This window comes from Maniola hyperantus, chromosome 2 (genome assembly GCF_902806685.2).
Source record: "Maniola hyperantus chromosome 2, iAphHyp1.2, whole genome shotgun sequence".
Classification (NCBI taxonomy): Eukaryota; Metazoa; Arthropoda; class Insecta; order Lepidoptera; family Nymphalidae; genus Maniola; species Maniola hyperantus.
In genome coordinates this window covers 4,774,113-4,794,480 of record NC_048537.1, presented here as the reverse complement: position 1 = coordinate 4,794,480, position 20,368 = coordinate 4,774,113, and the positions used below count along the sequence as shown (strand labels likewise).

General features: G+C 36.6%; 1 protein-coding gene across 1 annotated transcript; it reads right to left on the bottom strand.

Annotated features, from left to right (window-relative positions):
- Positions 1-404: 404 nt before the first annotated feature.
- Ca-Ma2d (Ca[2+] channel Muscle-specific alpha2/delta subunit) lies at positions 405-17,631 on the bottom strand. Its single transcript, XM_034974694.2, has 19 exons — positions 16,973-17,631; positions 15,964-16,045; positions 14,329-14,439; positions 13,685-13,949; positions 12,908-13,431; positions 10,889-11,114; positions 10,069-10,205; positions 8,626-8,664; positions 6,621-6,767; positions 6,199-6,273; positions 5,821-6,002; positions 5,114-5,317; positions 4,831-4,985; positions 4,462-4,732; positions 4,082-4,376; positions 3,451-3,705; positions 2,617-2,740; positions 2,024-2,451; positions 405-622 (listed from the first exon to the last, which is right to left on the bottom strand). Exons 1-19 carry the CDS (start codon positions 17,050-17,052, stop codon positions 515-517), a joined length of 3,708 nt encoding a protein of 1,235 aa, XP_034830585.1. The 5' UTR covers positions 17,053-17,631; the 3' UTR covers positions 405-514.
- Between the last annotated feature and the right edge of the window lie 2,737 nt (positions 17,632-20,368).

Below are 20,368 nucleotides of genomic sequence, written 5' to 3'. Positions count from 1 at the left end.
AGGGTATTTAGAAAATATGAATATCAAATATTCATATACCTAGATATTTTTCCACTTACAGAAAATATTTGTCTTAATTTAATTTGATAATCAAGGTGCTGGAATGGCGACCTCGCACCAGTAGGCGCAGCGTTGGAAGACCCCCGACTAGGTGGACGGACGACATCAGACGAGTCGCAGTGAGCTGCTGGATTCAGGCGGCGCAAGACCGTGGCGTGTGGAAGTCCCTACTAAACAAGAGACCTGTCTATCGGTTGATGATGATGATGAATTTGATCATAGGTATATTATACCTACGCTTTCATATTATGGTAGGTCGATTTTGAATATCTATACGGCCTTTGCCTATCGAATTGCATTCAAAGAGTAAGATGGATTAGGTAGGTAATAAAATAATGAAAAGCAAGGATAAATATTTTTATTGCGAAAGTAAGAAAGGTACAAATCTATGGGACGAAATATATCATTTGCAATTTTCAATAAATAACTTCTTTTATACCTACATAATAATTTATCATGAATATAATTTTGATACTAACAGCACTAATAGGATCATACATATTTGTGTTAAAATATTAGCTCTCGTAAGGCTTCCTAAACCGCAGTCCGTTATGTTTCTTTCCTGCAAGCAAAAAATAATATTAACAATATGATCTTTACGTAGGTAAACCCATACATATTTTGGAAACGTAACATTTAGTAAGAAGTATTACGTAATAGGGTCTGGGACTGTAGTAATAAAATGACGTGAATGGGTCTAGAATTCATTATTAAAGTGAATATATAAAAAATAGATTTCCCGTTATTTTTAACATAATCAATTATATTAATGTCACGCTGTACGGAAAGCGATTAATGACGTCACAAAGCGTAAACGACAAATATTTTCCCGCAGAAATTACTCCATTTTCATGTCAAAAAATTGAAAAAATGTCGTTTACGGATTGTGACTTCATTATTCACCTTCCGTTGCCTTCCGTACAGAGCGTGATGTTTATGTTAAAAATAAATAAAAATCATGTTTTTTTTAAATTGTTCTCTTTAATAATGAATTCTAACCCTATAAACTACCGCTATAAAAAATCACTTCATTTTATTACTTCAGTCCAAGACTCTATTGTATGACAATTGACAGGCGGTTAAAGTTATGTTATAACTATATTATTTCAAAGTTTGTCCGTTAATGAAAGAAAATGACTTTCACAAATCCGAATTTGGCAACGTTGGACCAAAATTGTAGCTCCAACATTAATCTTGGAAGAATGAATATTTTGCTATTTATTGTTAAAATCTAACGCTAACCATAAATCGTAACTTTACCGCCTGTCATCACTAACCGTAAATACAATGCGCGCTGGCAACGACGCGACGCGTGGCTGAAAAATGTACAACGCGCCCTAAAAGATGTATGAAGCCGTTCATAATGCGTCGCGCTCCACAATGTGACGTGCTTCATACAGCTCCTTTGTAATAAAAGTCGTATAGTCCGTACAAAATGAGAACTGGAGAACTCACTCGCACATTTTAAAGGTGAACTGTACTTTTGACATGCCAGTTGACACATGGAGTTAAAATGGCGAGCGAGATCTCAAAATGTACGTACGCATTAAAGACATTTTCAATATGTCGTTTTGTCGTGCTGCCGCCGTCAAGTTTTGTGTCTAAGCCTTAAAAGACGACGACCTTTTTTGACCACTTCGCTGGCGTAGTAGTGTTGGTGCTGGCGTAGGTTCGACTCCCGGCAGGGAAAATTTGGAAATTTATTGTTTCTAAATTTTCTCTGATCTACTCTGGTCTGGTGGAAGACTTCGGTCATGGCTAGTTACCACCCTACCGGCAAAGCCATGCCGCCAAGCGATTTAGCGTTCCAGTATGATGCCGTGTAGATACCAAAGGGGTATGGATTTAATAAAAACTGCCAAACCCCTTCCAAGTTAACCCGCTTCCATCTTAGACTGCATAATCACTTACCATCAGGTGAGATTGCAGTGAAGAGCTAACTTGTATCTGAATCAAAAAATACCTTGTCGTGATAAGTATAACATCCTTCCAAAGGTCTCCGGGGCAACCGTCCCAAGTCCAGTTTATGGCAAGGTTCGCGACTCTTCACAGATTCCGGGGTTGGTATTGGGTCAATTTTCGGCGGTTCCTTGCAACCTTCATAAGTCCCCGTCCCCTTTTCAACTACCACCAATAGTAAATTAGTTTTTGTAACCAGAGAAGCCCAATATGGTGGGAAGCAATTCCCTCCTTTTTCTTCACTTACTATGGGATACAGCCCCATCGAGTTTAGGAAGTATAACTGATTCAAAATATACAGTGTGATGCTATGATCGCAAGAAAACACTTTTTCCTTTTCGCTCTCTGGAAGCTTAGAATTGTTTTTGAGTGGTGGAACGTTGGTCGTAGTGCTATCGTATGAATCTGTCTCAGTTTCAGGGTCATCGGCCACTGAAACACAATAACGCACTATTATTTATTAAGAAATTATTACAATTAATGAATTATCGCTCTAGCCACATGGATGTATTAAACAACTACAAACAAGGAATGATTACTGAAATCACGAGGAATCGGTAGGTATCTCATATCTGCGGGTACTTCTCAAATACTCACCATAATCGTACATGTCTTGGAAACTCGCTGCGTAGGTATATTCATTCCAATTGAAAATGTTTAGTATTACTAAAAAGGCCTCAACTAACAACCATTTGAAGAAATTCGTTGCAATACGAAACGGCTGAAAGAATACATTCAAATATAGACTTAAAAAAATTGTTAGTACCAAAGAATATTTATTTCATTACTAGATGATGCCCATGACTTCGTCCGCGTGGATTAAGGTTCTTGAAAATCCCGTGGGAACTCTTTGATTTTCTGAAATTAAAAGTGGCCTATGTCCTTCCCCGGGATGCAAGCTATCGCTGTACCAAATTTCGTCAAAATCGGTTGAACGGATGGACCGTGAAAGGCTAGCAGACAGACAGACAGACAGATAGACGGACAGACAGACAGACACACTTTCGCATTTACAATATTAGTATGGATGTTGAGATTTTTAAACATTGTGCCTAGTTGTGAAGGAGTATTTGACTCAAACTCAAATTTGATCCCAGGAGCATAAGTTCAGACGCCTGTTCCATATTTTCCTATTAATTGTTTGTCTTCTTTTTCGTCTTGTCCTTTATCCCACGCTATGTGGGGTCGACACAAATTGTCTTTTTCTTCCAATACTTTCAAACATGTTGTAGGTGATTTGGCATGATGTTTTACAACTGGCGGCCTGCCTGACGCCTGCCCTCATTGGGAATCCAGATCCATCGTCATCTTATCCCTTAGTCGCCTTTTACGACATCCACGGGAAGATATGGAGTGATCACATTCTTAAACTGGGATCGCACGGCCATTTTCTATAACTGTTTGTATTACTATTAAATTAGCTTTACTTACTGTGTCTATAGAGAAAGCGCAATTAGGCTCTGGGAGCAAGCTATCAGGGCACAACGCCTGGTAGTTAAACACCTCCGTATATTCAAACACTTTCTTGTCCACGAAGGATTGCATGACTTGCTGGGTATGCTTCCCGGACCCCACGGATCCGAAGAACTTGCCCACATCCGTACTCTCCCTGCTCATTACTACATACCCTGAGCTATCTATGACGTAACAGTCGTAGTTACTGTACTCATCACATTTCAAATCACCCTGAAAATGTATGTTCATCAGCTTATTTATATGCCAATTCTGAGCAAATGCATGTTTTCTCAAAAAAGGAGAGCTTACGACTACCACTGAAGATAGTAAAAAAAAAATACCCACAAAACAGGTTACTCCACGACGTTTTCCTTCGCCGTAAAGCCTGTGATAAAATACAAATTCAAATTTTACCAGTAAATTTTTTTTAAATTAAGGTGCTTGAATTGTAGCCTGGTAAGGATCTACGTGTTTAAATCAATAGCTTATTTTTATGGAGTGCCATTAAAACCCTCACAAATTTTTATTACAGCTCAACCCTAACTACTAAATAAAAGTGTGAAACGCTTTCTCTAATAGCTGTTTTATTGTTTATGTGTTTTCTCACCTCGGTACTTTCAGTCATTTTAAAAAATATTTCTTGAAAATTAGAAAACATGTATTGGAATCCGACAACCGCCGCTGGAGTCTCCGAGTCACCATCCTTGTAGAAGATTGCATAACTGGCAGTAACAATAATATCACCGTCTGTATTAGTAATCGCTGGTCGTGATTTAATGCTCTTGTCCAGCACAGGCAGATTTGTGGCGATCACTAACGACTCTTTGTCTATCATGTGTTGTAAAACGGCAGCTTTATACCACGTTTCTTCAATCGCATTATAGTAAAAATCGCCGAACACGCTATAATTGTTAAAGTCAAACTTGTATAATAAAGTTTATAACATAGTTTATATCGGTAACAAAATAGACCAGCAATATTACTTACTCTCCAGGATATTCCTTTGTTCTATTGCCTTCTGTATCGACCTTTTCATTTTTCGAATCATCAAAGATATAATGCCACCTTGTCATACCACTAGATGTGGCGATGAAACGCACATTCACGTTGTATTTCTCAGCTAAACTCCGTTCCTCCTCGCTGGCTTCCCATGTTCTGAAGTATGGAGTTGAGAGCTTCGCGTCAAAAACTAATTGTTTTACTAAATCTTCGTTGCAATAGTACTCATCTTTCCCTAAAGGCGTTGTGCTGCAGTGCTCTGTCAACAATTGAATTCATTTGTATTTTTTAATTCGCATCACATAATCAAATGTAATTACTTAGTATTGATTTCTTGCGAGATCTTTTAGTACTTACGGCTTACATTAAATTCAACACTTTGCACTTCTTCTCCGTATTGTTTTTTAGTTATATCTATCTCGTTTCTAGATATATTAACTAAGAATTTGAAAATTTCAATCTCAGAGTTTTGGGACTCGTGTCCTTCTAAATAGTGGTATTTGCAGTATACCCTGTAATATGAACAGCTTGGATTATAATTATTACCCTAAGAAAAATGGATAATATATATAGATATCTATATATAAATAACTATGATATTCTACAATCAAAAGAGAAAAGTTATAAATTATCCGTTTACCAGTCAGGGTGAACTCTGTAAGCGAAATCGAAATATGTGGTGACATTAACACCGACAAGTTCTTGTCCTTGTTTCGCTTCGAGGGGATTATCTTTAAGCATGAGCTCCGTATCTCCGTATCCCATGGGTAACGATATACCCATTGAAAACGGAGTGCCTTCCAATCTGTTGAAGAAATAGTCGTGTTTTACGCGAGCGATCCTCCTGAAAACAGACAAAAGGCTGGTATTAAATCACACAGTACAAAATATGTTATCAACTAAATACTTTTTGGGAAAGGATTTAAGCTAAATTTGACTCGGGAAACAATTCAAGTGTTAGTTCAATATTGTTTGAACTTCGCTGAAAAGACTAATAAAGAATCTAAAATGATACTGCAGTTTAACGTAGAGTTATATTATACTAGCTTATTCCCGCGACTTCGTCCGCGTCGACTACAGTAATTTCAACCCCCTATTTCACCCCTTAGGGGTCTGAATTTTCAAAAATCCTTAGCGCATGCCTACGTCATAATAGCTATCTGCATGCCTTTCAACCCGATCCGGTTTGAGCTGTGCATTGATAGATCAGTCAGTCAGTCAGTCACCTATTCTTTTTATATGCATGGTCTCCTCTATTTGCTCCCTGATGCCGCCAAGGTAAAGAGAACTTCGAGAGAAGGAGGTCGGAGGAAGCAAATTTGACCACAGGTTTGCTTTTCAACTTACCTCATTTTATCATAATGAAAGAGAACCTCCACTTCGGTCATGCTGCCATCACTTGCATTGACCAAGTTTTCCCTTAGCCCTTTGATCTTGTCTCCCAACTCTCTGGGCCCTTTCCCATCGTCCACTTGCTCAACTTCGACGAAATCAACACTATTATAGTTCTTTTGTAGTTCGTCGTTGATCTATAAATAAAATAATTTGAAAGTTAAATAGTTAGTAGCGTGGTTATTGGTCTGAATTGTTTTCTTGTTGATAATTTGATAAGTTACGTTTTTCTTTATGGAAATTTGAAGATCTACTATCGTTTGCCATGTTACTTATATTAACCATAAGAAAGGCGAAATGTTGTTAATGTAATGTTTCCATAATAAAACTAACCGTAGTTATCAGCAATGGGTGTAGGAGCAAGTATCCATTATTGCTCACAATAAACGAGTATCCATTGACACCAAGCTGGAACAAATTATAAAATCAGGATACAGTTACATTCTTTGTCTGTTCTATTTAGAAATAATAGATACCGCTTTTATTTCCTTAAATGCTTGATCCAATCTCAATAATTGGATTCGCACTCACGTAGCGCTACTTTTTCAAATCGTCTTTGATTCCCAGCTATACCTGATTATTATTTTATCTTTTGTTTAAAGGCTTTTACGTTACGTTACTGTATGTCAGCCTGATCTAAATAGTAAATACTATCATAATCTGAACAAATTGCAAACTCCGTCCTCAGAGTTTGGGTTGACTAATAAACTGTGAACTTTCGCCTACATCTTGTTTCTAAAGGAACAAATTAATACCTGATGTGGCTGCGCGAGCTTCGCTATGCTGTCAATAGGAACATCGGTGCCCGCAACTCCCAATAGTAACGCGTTGTTGCGAAATTGGTCGGACTTGTAGTCAAATGCAGGTATCGCCACCGACGTCACCAACTTATCTTCATCCGGCTGAAAATGATTTATTCGATACATAATGTAATATTTTGTCATGCAAATTGTACAACCCTCTTCTCATCTTTGATATGAGATTGTTCAAGTGGTGGATAAATACATTTCTAAGACGGCGGCGGCGGCGCAGTGACTGTTTCTGTTGTAATGCGATTGTCATGCTCCGTTCCTAGCTTTTATTGTTGAATTTATGAAACTAGGAATCAGCTTAGCTTATTATAAGCAATGAGAAAATGACTTATTAACATATCAATGGCTAACAATTCAAATCGGGTCGGGAATTCAAGTCGGGAAATCTGAGATTTTGCATGAAGTTTCTCTATATGACGTAGATTATTATAACTATTATCCACTAAGAAAATAGGGTCTTGAGAAGTACCTCACGAGGGGACCCTGAGCGAATCAGTTAGTTTGAAATATTCAGATAGTAATCGTTGCAGATGGAATGATAACGTCCCTAACCTTCGAAATTATAGGTATCGATCGAGATTAATATAAAAAAAACCGGCCAAGTGCGAGTCAGGCTCGCACACTAAGGGTTCCTTACTACAGTCGTATTTTTTCGACATTTTGCACGATAATTCAAAAACTATGATGCATAAAAATAAATAAAAATCTATTTTCGAATGCACAGAAGAATACCTTTCATATGATACCCCACTTGATATAGTTATCTTACTTCGAATATTGGAAATACTAATTATTAGTTCATGACCACAATTTAATTTTTTTGTGTGATCTTACCCTAAATTCACGGTTTTCAGATTTTTCCCCTAAATCCAGCTATAAGACCCACCTACCTGCCAAACTTCATGATTCTAGGTCAACGGAAAGTACCCTGTAGGTTTCTTGATAGACAGACAGACAGACAGACAACAAAGTGATCCTATAAGGGTTCCGTTTTTCCTTTTGAGGTACGGAACCCTAAAAAGCACTGGCTGTACGAAAAAGTTCAATTCTCACGATCAAAAAGTAGTAGATAGATAAAAACGGAATAAGAATTATGTTAAATAGGCAAGCAGATTTCTTTACATACTTTTCATTTTTATAACGAGAATTGAAACAGAGAAACCTCAAGTCTTTTCAGCTGTCTCTTATTTCAACTGTAATTATGTAAAGCTCGTACCGCGATGGGAGGTTGAGAGCCACTCGGCGCATTTTGCCGTTTTCTTTTTATGAGAAGCACGTGTCTAGAAATAATTGGATTCGCACTCACGTAGCGCTTCTTTTATTGTCGCTCCAATTCATACTTCAAACAAACTACCTACTTTTTAAGAATTCTTTTCAGCTCTTTTCTATTCAAGGGCCAATCGAAATCCCAAAGGTCGTTGGTTATTGTTTTTACCAATAACTTATTCTCCACAATCTTTGAGCTCAGTACTACCCGTGCGCGATAAGTTGAGACTCGCCTGGAATGCAACCTTGCGCCCGCTTCCCCTGTAACTTCCCCTAAAGCTCCCGTGTTGTACTGTAGACAACGCCATTTTTTTAACATCTTAGTCTCGTACTTGCTTACGTCACGCAACGACGACACGCTCCGATTTTTGTCTACAGTACAACCACGCGTCTGTGGCGTCACTGCCCCCCAGGTCTCAACTTATTGCGCACGGGTAGTAGCTCTGAAATTAGTGCTATTGAGGGGGAGAAGAATATCGAATCGACTATCGAAGCGAGAAGAATATCGGCGTTACTAATATTTTAAATTCGAAAGAGTCTTGTTTGTTTGTATAGGATACCTATACTCAACCGATTTTAAGAATGGGATACATTTACCTCAAGAAAATAAAAGATTTCTACAGAAATAAAAAAAAAAATCCACGCTGACGAAGTCGTTGAAAAAGGCTTATCTAGGACATACCTTTTTGACGTCCTTGCTTACACCCCACGATGCAGTTCTCTGTTGAAAAGACATTAAAATATTAATAGGGAATAGGTAGGCATTAATATCTTCATTAGAATAATACCTACAATTTAACCGAGACAATACCATTACTGGGAAAACTATATGGAAGTAAGATAAGTGCATCATTAAGCACAATATACATGCACAGATAGTTTTAAAGTTTTTTTATTCCATTATAAGTTAGCCCTTGATTAATTTCGCCTGGTAAGTGATGATGCAGATGATGAAGATGGAAGCGGGCTAACTTGGATGGTACTTAGGTATATGGCAGTTTTATTAAACCGCCCTTCTCGCTTTCTACACGGCATCGTACCGAAACGCTAAATCGCTTGGCGCCTCGGCTTTGCTGGTAAAGTCGTAGGCTCCCACCAGACCAATTTAGACACATTAGAATTTATATATTTCCAAATTGTCCCTGACGGGAATCGAACCTCACCTCATAGACCTCATAAGACCATACCATAGCGTCAAGCACAATTAAATCACTATTAAGCTTTTCAAACAACTGAGTTCAACTTAAAATATTAAAAAAGCAAAAAATCTTATTTTAAGTTTAAAGTATTGATCCAGTAGGGTACCTACACTACCTACTACCGTCTACCAGGTAGGTAGACACCGTCTACGGCGTAGCATTGCTTATGTGTCACCTTTACAAACTTAATTGTATAGATATAGGTAGAACTAAAAGTTCTTTATTTGCCTTTAATATGTAGTATTTTTAAAATTAAATAAAAATGACCTTGTTAACCACACTAGTTCGGTATCCTTAAAGGCCTGATATAATCAAACTTCCGAACTTTTGGTTACCAAACTGCCAACATAACATACTCGAATACTAGTTACGAAATATAATATTTACCTCTCAAACAAACCTCGATTTGATATTATTACCTAATCATTAAAGCAATAACAATTTGCTATCAATTACGAACCTAAACTACATATTGATCCAGAGTAACCTTGTTTTGAACAAGTTACTAAACTTCGGGTAACGAGCACAAAAGCGTATAAGTAGTACCTACATTTATATATGAAGTAAACCGCAACTACTATTAGTTACGTACAATCAGAATACAATCACTACCCCCTATTATAAATACGAAAATGTGTTTGTTTGTTGGTTTGTTCTTCAATCACGTTGCAATGGAGCAACGGATCGACGTGATTGCATGGATATAGTTTAAGACCTGGAGAGCGACATAGGCTACTTTTTATCCCGGAAAATCAGAGTTCTCTGATTTTCCGGGATAAAAAGTATACCCAAAAGTATAAATGGGAACCCACGCGATTTTTAAATAACCTAATTCCACGCGGACGAAGTCGCGGGCATCAGCTAGTGTGGAATAAATACGACGCACACAGAGAGAAGATTAGAATAGAAGAAAGAAAGAATATTACCGTATGGTCGATGTTAGCGTGAGTCCAGGTGGGGGGCGGGTTATCGCCCTCTAAGATCATGGGGCGAGCGATCACGTTGATGTACTTCAGGACCTGCTGCTGCACCTCCTCCACTGAGTGAATGTGCACGAAGTAACCTACGAAAAATGGGCTGCATATGACCATATAGCTTACTAGCTTTTGGACCCAACTTCGTCCGTGGTACATGTATATTTATAGTCTGAATAATGTACAGCTTATTAATAGTGAACGAACTAATAAAATTGCTTGAGTATTTTCAGAGTTTATCGATTACAAACAAACAAGCAACTATACAAATCCTCTCTCAGATCAGCAGATTACGAAGTCCCGGATCGAGCTAAAAAAGAGAAAAGCCGGGAAAAGCTTTTAGTCAAGAAATTTTCATTCTCAGTAACCGAGATGAAGACATATTACTGTAGGAAAAAATATTAAAAACTAGCTGACCCGGCGAACTTCGTATCGCCTATTGTATGGGAATATAGAAAAGTGTTGTTTTTAGACGTTTTCAGGCAATTTTTAAAATTTTTCTTTCCGTAAGAACCATCTTCGTACTTCAAGGAATATTACAAAAAAAGAATTAGCGAAATCGGTTCAGCTGTTCTCGAGATTTGCGATCAGCAACACATTTAGCGATTCATTTTATATATAGAGATATATTTTCCCCCCTTTCATGTCCTTAAAAGAAAGCCAACTCTTTTTTCCAAAATACCGATCCATATGCCGTTGGTTTTTCCAGCCATAATCAGATTTTAAATGTTACTGCGTAGTTGTAATGTAAAGAATTTATGTAAGTACCCACCTCTATTGAGACAAGCCATCCACTGTATTTCACGTACATTAGTCACCTCTTTTCCTATGAGGTAAGTGAACACCCTCACAGGTATGTACGTCTTGTTATCAATGACCTCTCTGTTATGCTCCTCAAACACCTCTGTGAGGTTCCCTGGTACGTAGTCTGTAATCAGCATCACCAACTGATTACAGCCTAGAGGACTACTCACGTTACACTGCTTCCTTATTCTCTCCTAAGAAAAGACAAAACTTTATTTTTATTTAGATACAAGTTATCTGACTGCAATCTTACCTGGTGGTAAGTGATGATGTAATTTAAGATGGTAGCGGGCTAACTTGGAAAGGGTATGGATGTTTCATTAAACCCATACCCCTTTGGTAACTAGCCACGGCCGAAGCCTCCCACTAGACTAGACCAGAGAAAATTTAGAAATTATGGAATTCCAAATTTCCCCTGCCGGGAATCGAACCCAAAACCTCCTACGAATATATACCACTGCGCCATAGGGAGGTCGTCAAATAACAGCTTAACAGCACCAAGAAATATTTACTTACTATATTATTACAGTATTATTTTAAATTCTGCTTAGTTTTTACAAAGATTTCACTCTGTCAATCATGCATACTCAGAAAAAAGTACTGTAATATAAAATCTTAAATTAAGTGAACTTGCGATTGTACACGAGTAAAGATGTACTTCCTATATTATAATGGATGCTCATGATATTCAAGACAGCTAATTCAAGGAGAGCGTTTTTTTAAATTACATGAACGCATGAATAAACAAAGGAGACGTTCCTTGAGAATTTTGAAGGAAAACTTCTGTAAGCGCGACTTGAGAGAAACTCAAGCCTACTTTATATTTAGGTAGGTACGTTAAAATGGTTGCCAAACAGAATAGTTGTTTTGAGGCCGCTGATCTTTTATCGAAGTGTTTATAAGTACTAAGAAATTAGTTCCATAGATTAAAAGCTCTATTTTTTATTTATTGATATGGTCAAAAATCTTTTACCGCCTCATTTTAAAAAAATGAAATCTCGCGTACGTAGGTACGAGTTTTAACTTAAATAAATCTCGTGTGAAAGTTACATGCCCTAATTTTTTTTTATTGTTAGTCTTTTTACCACTCCTAGCATTCCTAGCAACAGGTACGTCGAAAACTATTTAAATAAAAGTGAAAAAGTGTCTTAATTATCTAGTGATTAGGTATCAACTACTTCCAGTTGGTAAGTAAATGCAATGTAGATACAACGCATATCACTAGGGCGACCTATGCTTGACAGTGGACGTCTGCAGGATGATGAAGTGAGTCCTTAGCTGTGATCTCATCTGATGGTGGGCGACGGTGATTTTTAACACCAGCTACGCATAAGCATAGTAAGTATAACAAGCACCTAATTGTAAAGCTATGTCAGAGGAGAATGTTTGTTTATTTACTTTACTATTCATATTCCTGTCTTGGAATACCACTAGACAGGGATAAAGTGCGAAATCTGATTGAAGAGCGGAATCGCACTTTGCAAGATAATTAAAGCAATTAAGTAAGATAAGCCCTCGATTGAGTACGGCAATTTATAGCCCGAGGAGGAAACTCTTTAGACGCTATCATCTTGTTATTGGCAGGGCCTTTGATTAAAATAAAGTTCGGACTATGTACTTGAAGTTTTGTAAAAAAAAAATATATTATGTGATTCCGTTCTATCTGTGAACTAATAATAATTATTAGTTCACAGATAGAACTAAATCACAGATTTGCAGAATTATACCTATTACATGAAATAACAAGCCTATTTTGAAAATAACCTTGGCCTAGGGGTCTAAAGCGCTCCGGGCACGATACACAGAGAGGTACAATGTCCAAATCCTGCCAGTTTCATAATTTTTGACATGTATTTAAAAAAAATGGTTTAGAAATTTTAAAAAGTGTAGGTAAAACAGTAGGTATAATAAAAAATTATAAAAAGTCTTCTATAGACACAAATTAAAACTTAGATTTAAGACTGATCTCCTAAGTCTCTCTACTCACCTCTTTAAGTGTCTTAAAGGCTTTGATATAGGCCGTCGTTAGGTTAGCATTACCCTCCAGCTTAACTTTTGGTTTTTTCCCATCTTCTAGCGGTTCTAGGGCATCTGTTATTGTCGCCACATTCTCTGGTGTCGCTTGAACGAGACCCTTGAAACAATTCACGACTTCCAAAGTCGTCGCATTGAACTTATATACGTTAACGTAATCGTTATTGGACAAAGTGGCTAAAAGAGCGTCTAATGTTCTCCTCGCCACGTAGTTTTTAAAACCCGTCATAGAGCCAGAGACGTCGAAAAGTACAATCACGTCTTTGGAACACGTAGCCGCTTCTATGTACCAAGATTTTACTCTACAATCATAAGTGTCGACCCCTTCCTTTTTCCATGGCATTCCTGGGTAGAAACGCAAAATACCGTGCGCACTTCCGAAATATTGCCAGACCAGTGATGGATCAGATTTGTAATTATTAATGAAAACTTGATTTAACTTTTTTGACCACAGTATTGCGTTTAGTGCTGCAGCCTCTGGAAATTGTATCATGAAATATATCTGGAAACATTATTAGCCTCACCATTTAGCTGATGAAACCGTGAGAAAAGTGGACATTAATAGCTATCTCTGCAAATAATTTTATTTTATTTTCTGCAATATACCTTAATATATTACTATTATGTATTTTTTTTTAACTTAGTGCAATTTATGTTTTGTACATTTGTGTTTTGCTACAAATAAAGATAATTCTACTCAGTTTTCAGAACACTAATGAAATGATAATACCTTGGTAAAAAATATTTGTAGGTACATGGATACAGCTGGTACTTGTATTTACATTGATATCATAAAAGTGGGAATCCCTTTCCAGCGACACCTCTTTATAGTGCGAATTGTTTGTTGCAAATTTAGGTATAGTATCTCCTCGGTCGATCTTTCCTCCCGTTTCATTATAAAATTGTGAGTATTTAGCGGAGCAATATGTGTAGTCTGTCTTGTTTTTATCGAACTCAAAATTTGCCGCAAGCCGCTCGGCTGTGGCATGAATACACTGCAAATAGGAAAAAGTTAAAAAACTTAAAAAATATTTAAGTTTCATTATTTACTAGATGACACTCGCGCCTTCGTCCGCGTAGATTTAGATTATAAACATCCCGTGGGAACTATTTGATTTTTGGGGTAAAAAGAAGTTTCTCTGATCCAAACACATAACGCCCGCAACCCGCCCGTAGATTTAAGTTTTCAAAAATCCCTTTGGGATTTTGATTTTCCAGAATAAAAAAAAGCTTATACTTATCCTTCCTGGGGATGCAAAATAATATTTCGCCAAAATTTGTTAAACAGATGGCTTCGAAAGCTAGCACACAGACAGACAGGCACATACTTTGGTATTTATAATATTATAGTATGGATTTATGCATTAAAATTACCTTAACGGCATTAATCTTTCTTGTGAGCATCGTACTGACGGAGCGTAATGACGAATCCAGTATTTGCTTACCATCTTTCTTTTTAACACTAGCGTTCATTTGTTTGTATTTCTGTAATTATTGGATATTAATTAAGTACCTGCATATTTATTAATATTATTTTACGTATTAAGTATATAGTATAAAATGTTAGTATTATGCTACCAATCAAATAATAAATCAAGCCTGAAGGCAAGCAGCGATAGGTGACAGGTTTATAATGTAAAAAAAAGTTAAAATTCTGACTAATTATTTTACTATACTAACAACTGTTAGCTTATTGAAGTTAGTTTAATGAATTGGACAATATTTGACTCATCCGATGTCACGCGATCTGTGGCGGGGAGCCATCTTGAATCGATTTGTATAAATACCAGTGTTTGAAGGTTTTTAAGCCAGTCTCGTTCCGACTCGAGACTCGACGACTATTAAATACTTTTGTGTTAAGGTCGATATTTTGATTAAGTGGTTACAATAGCAATTGTGCCCTAATCAAGTTAATATTGCAGTTAGGTTATTATAAAGATTAAATCTCTCAATAAGCCTCTACGCGTTGTGATCTATATTCACGTGCAAGCTTTATATGAGGGAACATTTTAATAACTTATAAAATTAGTTAAATTTAACCTGCTTTTCTGACTATTGCTTTTAGTTCAGAAGTGGGATCTAACTTACGTTGCCTTGATTTTGCTTTGCCATCTACACAGTTATATTTTTGAAAACGCGAGTAATTTAAAGTAACTAAAATTAAAAATATACCCGCAGATATTTTTTTATAAAGTACCCGCAATTTTCTTGTTAAATTTGAACAGTTAGACGCCACCGAGTTTCTTGCTGGTTCTTCTCGCTAGACCGTGGCAATCCGAACCAGTGGTAGAATCGCTTTAGAATCAAGTAATTTAGTACAGTAGATGATGCAGATTTTGTGTACATCGAATGAGAGGTCAAACGTTTAGATTTATTGTTGTGTGATTAAAACTGACAGCGGGCAGTTCAAGGAATGTTTTCATGTTTTGATTGATAATGGGCGAATACCCTCTGTTTTAGTTGTTGTGAACATTACGGGGTCACGCAACAAAACAGTTTAGTTGTTGTGAACATGAAGGGGTCACGCAACGGGTAGTCGGTTATTTCACGAGACGTGAAGAGGATCAGGAAAGGCCGACTGTTAGCTTATTGAAGTTAGTTTAATGAATTGGACAATATTTGACTCATCCGATGTCACGCGATCTGTGGCGGGGAGCCATCTTGAATCGATTTGTATAAATACCAGTGTTTGAAGGTTTTTAAGCCAGTCTCGTTCCAACTCGAGACTCAACGACTATTAAATACTTTTGTGTTTAGGTCGATATTTTGATTAAGTGGTTACAATAGCAATTGTGCCCTAATCAAGTTAATATTGCAGTTAGGTTATTATAAAGATTAAATCTCTCAATAAGCCTCTACGCGTTGTGATCTATATTCACGTGCAAGCTTTATATGAGGGAACATTTTAATAACTTATAAAATTAGTTAAATTTAACCTGCTTTTCTGACTATTGCTTTTACAATACAGCGAATTGTTTGTCCGTGAGTAAAAAATATATATCCACTTACAATCCTGATTTGGTCTGATTTCGTCAATGATTCGCTAAGCCGCCATAGCTCTTCTCCCAAAGTTCTTGCCCATTGTTTTACCCTATTAATAAAATTAAACAAAATATTAATAGGTAAGTACTTACTTCGTCAAAAAAAAAATTTCGACCAAGGTAATAGAAATCAATATAAAAAAACACGCAAGCCGAAAATATAAAACCTAATATTGTATTGGACATGCGCTTAATATTTATCGTAATCCGTAGCAATATTCTTCATATATCCATTATTTTGAGATAAGTATCGTTTTCAATTAATACCTGAAACTAAACACTAAATTAATCCCAATCCAGTATTTTAAACATCGTCGTGATAAATATTGAGCGTCTAGCATACTCTGTCTTAAATTATTATTATTGAAGGTAGGTCTGTACGTCTAATATAACTATACGTATGTGATATGTCTAATATACACTTGAAAGTCGCAGTTTTGCAACACCAAGTTCAAGTTTATTTCTGTGTTAACAACACTGCCCTTTGCCCAATTACTATAGGATTCGCTCTTTTTATGTCTAGTATAAAATTTTAGTAGGTACTAATAACGATTAAAGGAGTGTATTTTTTGGGGTTCATGTATAATATACGTATGTAGGGATGTGAGTTTCTTTATTCCACCATAAGTCATAACTTCTAAACAACAGATTTGCCGAGTGAGACACTGACTATAAATTATTTTGAAAAAAAACGATAAGTATGGCAGAGCAGTCGTGTTTTTTATTTTAATAATTACTATGTACTTAGATGTTTTCTATTTATTTTATGAACTGTAATATTTTACTATACGATGCAGTCTTTTTATCCGGTTTTTAATATTTTTTTACAAAGAAGGATTAAAACATAGGTAGGTAAATACTTAATAATTAAATAGCAGTCTTCGTTATTTGTTATATTTCTTCATTGTTTTTTGATATTATGTAGATAGATGTTTCAGTCTCATTTATTTTATGAACTAAGTGTGAATAAAGCTTACGTGTCAGATCTCCAAGCAGGCGCAGGCTCTGGTAAAAGAAGTAGAGTGAAGAAAATAACAATCTTGTAACACTGCGTCATGCTGGCGGTGACTCAGACGCACGTAAACTTCCGAGTTACAAGTTCGTGAGCGCAGGACGAATCAACAAACGACAATATTACTGAATAAGGCACATCGTTGCGTTTCTTCGTTTAAGCCTATATAATTAATCTATTCACATACTTCTAACCACATCATAACAATTCTATAAATGTAAACTCTACGGACCACAAAACTCGTACAGAAATAGAACAATCACAATTAACTATCGAAAGCGTGACAATAAGCTTCACCGGTGCGAGATAACAAGCAAGGCCACTACGATAGGGAAGCAGATACAAATGTTTACTTTCTAACTCGACGAGGTTATAAATAATGTATTTATTTTTGGAAGAAAACCCGACGTGAGATTTGAAGACTTTTAAATGTATTTTATTTGTGCAGTAAGTTTCACTAGTAAGTTTATCACAACGCGGTTTACGTGAAGTTTTGTCGGGTTGAGCGCGAAGTAGTACTACGATAGACTACGGGTTCTGGCAGCACGTAGCTCGGCTCGGAGCCGGCGGCGGAGTGGACGCGGCCGCGAGCGACGTCGGTCGCGGCGGACGCACGTGCTGCGTCTATTCTGGGCGGGCGGGCGGTCGCATCGAGCGGACTGAAGTAGGTCGCTTACCGTTACACACGGCTACAAAACCGATTAAACACACTGTACTTACAAACATTTCAGTTAACCAATCTTGGTAACTATCTCGACAGCTCTTCATGATATTCATAATATTTTTTTATTAATGGCAAAGCTATTTAAACTAAAACTTTTTTATTTATTTTTATTATTATTTAGTTTTAGCTATTCAAAGAACGGTTAAACTGTATATGAGAATATTAAAATTGTAATATATACATAATATGTTAGTACTACCCTATTATAATAAATTCATAATTAATTAACATTAGCACAAAATATACAAACTAAGTTCCAAAAAATTGCAAAGATTTCCTGTATTTGAAATGAAAATTAATGAAATTTCTATTTCAGTCTCAAAGCTATCTGAGATTAATCTCTTACTGTAAAAACATTTATCTTCCCTTCATTCAAGTTTCCCCAAAATTTATGTTTACCTTCCTCACGGGCGAGAATTCTCTCCATTTAAGTTTGCTAAAAATATTGAAATGAAGCCATAAAGTAAGCTTTTTTTTTCTTTGTTTCGTACAAGTCACGAAATAACAAAAGATTTTTAATTAAATAAAGGTAGCATATTGTATAGTAAAATAATAGCTGATGCCCGCGACTTAGTCGGTGTGTTTTTAGGTTTTTTTAATCTTGTGGAGAACTCTTTGATTTTTCGGGATGAAAAGTAGCCTATGTCACTCTCCGTCTTGCAAACCATCAGGTCAATCTATTGCTCCTTTGCGGTGCGATTGAGGGACAAACCAAGAAACAAATACATATCGCATTTATTATATAGGTAGTGATTATGGGTTAGCCGTAGGGGCTAGAATTGAAATAAATGTAAGTATGTAGAATGTAGATATATAGCGATCGTTGGGGGCGAGGCATAGCGCCCTAATGTGATTGACGTTCCGACATTTACGAACGAAGCTTTTTGCTCCGTTTACGTGTGAAAGTAACAACGTTACAGTGTTGGGTTCCCAAAAATATAAGAATTCTTTTATTTTTTCGTAATACCTCCTAGTATTACCTAAAGAAAGAAAATAATTCTTGATCTTCTGTCTATAATGCCCGCGACTTCGTTCGCGAGAGTTTATTTAAAAAATCTTAACTCTTTGATTCTTCAGGATGCAAGGCTATCTCTCAAAGACCTCTTCAAAATTAGTTTAGTGTTTAGTTATAGACAGCCTAAAAACAGGCAGACAGACAGATACTCTTTTGCATTTATAATAATAGTGTGGATATGGATTTAATTTTTAATACCTATAATATTGTCTAAAGTAGGTTAAGAAAAAAGGAATATCTAAACAAAGATGTCATCATCATCATCATCATCATCATCAACCAATAGACGTCCACAGCTGGACATAGGTCTCTTGTAGGGACTTCCACACGCCACGGTCTTGCGCCGCCTCAATCCAGCGGCTCCCTGCAACTCGTCTGATGTCGTCTGTCTACCTAGTGGAGGGTCTTCCAACACTGCGTCTTCCGGTGCGAGGTCGCCATTCCAGCACCTTGGGACCCCGACGTCTATCGGTTGTACGAACTATGTGCCCTGCCCATTGACACTTCAGCAAACAAAGATGTACCTACTTAATATGAATTTTGCCCCTTGGGAGCTAGGACCGAGCCACACGGCCTTCAGTTCCGTCACGCTTATAGTAATAAACATTTATTAAAAAGAAACTAAATACAGAGTCTAAAGCTACTACGTTATTTTACTATTTCACACTTAGGGATCTACTTAGTATGTCAACTTGCACGTCAATTATTGATCCACAAAACAGTATCTTTTGGTCTTCATTCGATCTATCTCTTACAGCGGCATTTCATTGCGGTAGAAAGTGGTTAGGATGATTTTCTTGCACTTGGCAGTGTATTGGTGATTGATGATCTGTTCTGCAATCATTATATTTGTCTATGATAACAATGATGAAATCAAGAAAGAAAGAAATAAGTTTTATGTATGATCGTAATGTAGGTGTCTAGGTACTTACAACTTGGATGTCAGATAAAGGGTAGGGATTTTTGAGAACTAGTTTAATCTAAGTTTAATTTACATAATATCTAAGCTAGATAATATCCAACTTTATGATTCCTTTTATTGACTTGATCTGTATTCACAAAAATACCAGTATTGAACTATTAGTTCAATTTTAAACGTTCATTCGTTGTTTTCATAAAAACGTGTATAAAATCAGAATCGGAAATTTCGTTGGTAAAAATCCACGTGCAATCGCAAGAACATAAATACAGCGATATTTATTTAAAGAGCTTTTCGTTATCTCTACTTCAATTTGTTTCTCGGAAATTGACTCGTAGCGCTTAACTCATCTTTATTGAAATCCACTTCCGGCTATTTCTCAAAATTTCCGTCAAACGAAGTCAATAAAATTTATTAGGTATGTAAGTGGAAGTATTTTACTGCGTTTACAGTTGTATGTTATTTGACTATCAAATTAGTGCCATAATAGACACGAATGCTTTTAGCATTAACGATCGGGATATTTTGCGATTGCATTGATGCTGCATAGCATTGTGACGACTTTTTGCGTTCGATAGCAGTATTGAAATATATAATCGAGTGGATCGCTACGACTGGAGATTGTATATGTGTGCAAAGTGGAGCGATCGAGCTTCCGAAAAACATCTAATCGTCGATCGCTGATGCTAAAAACATCGTGTCG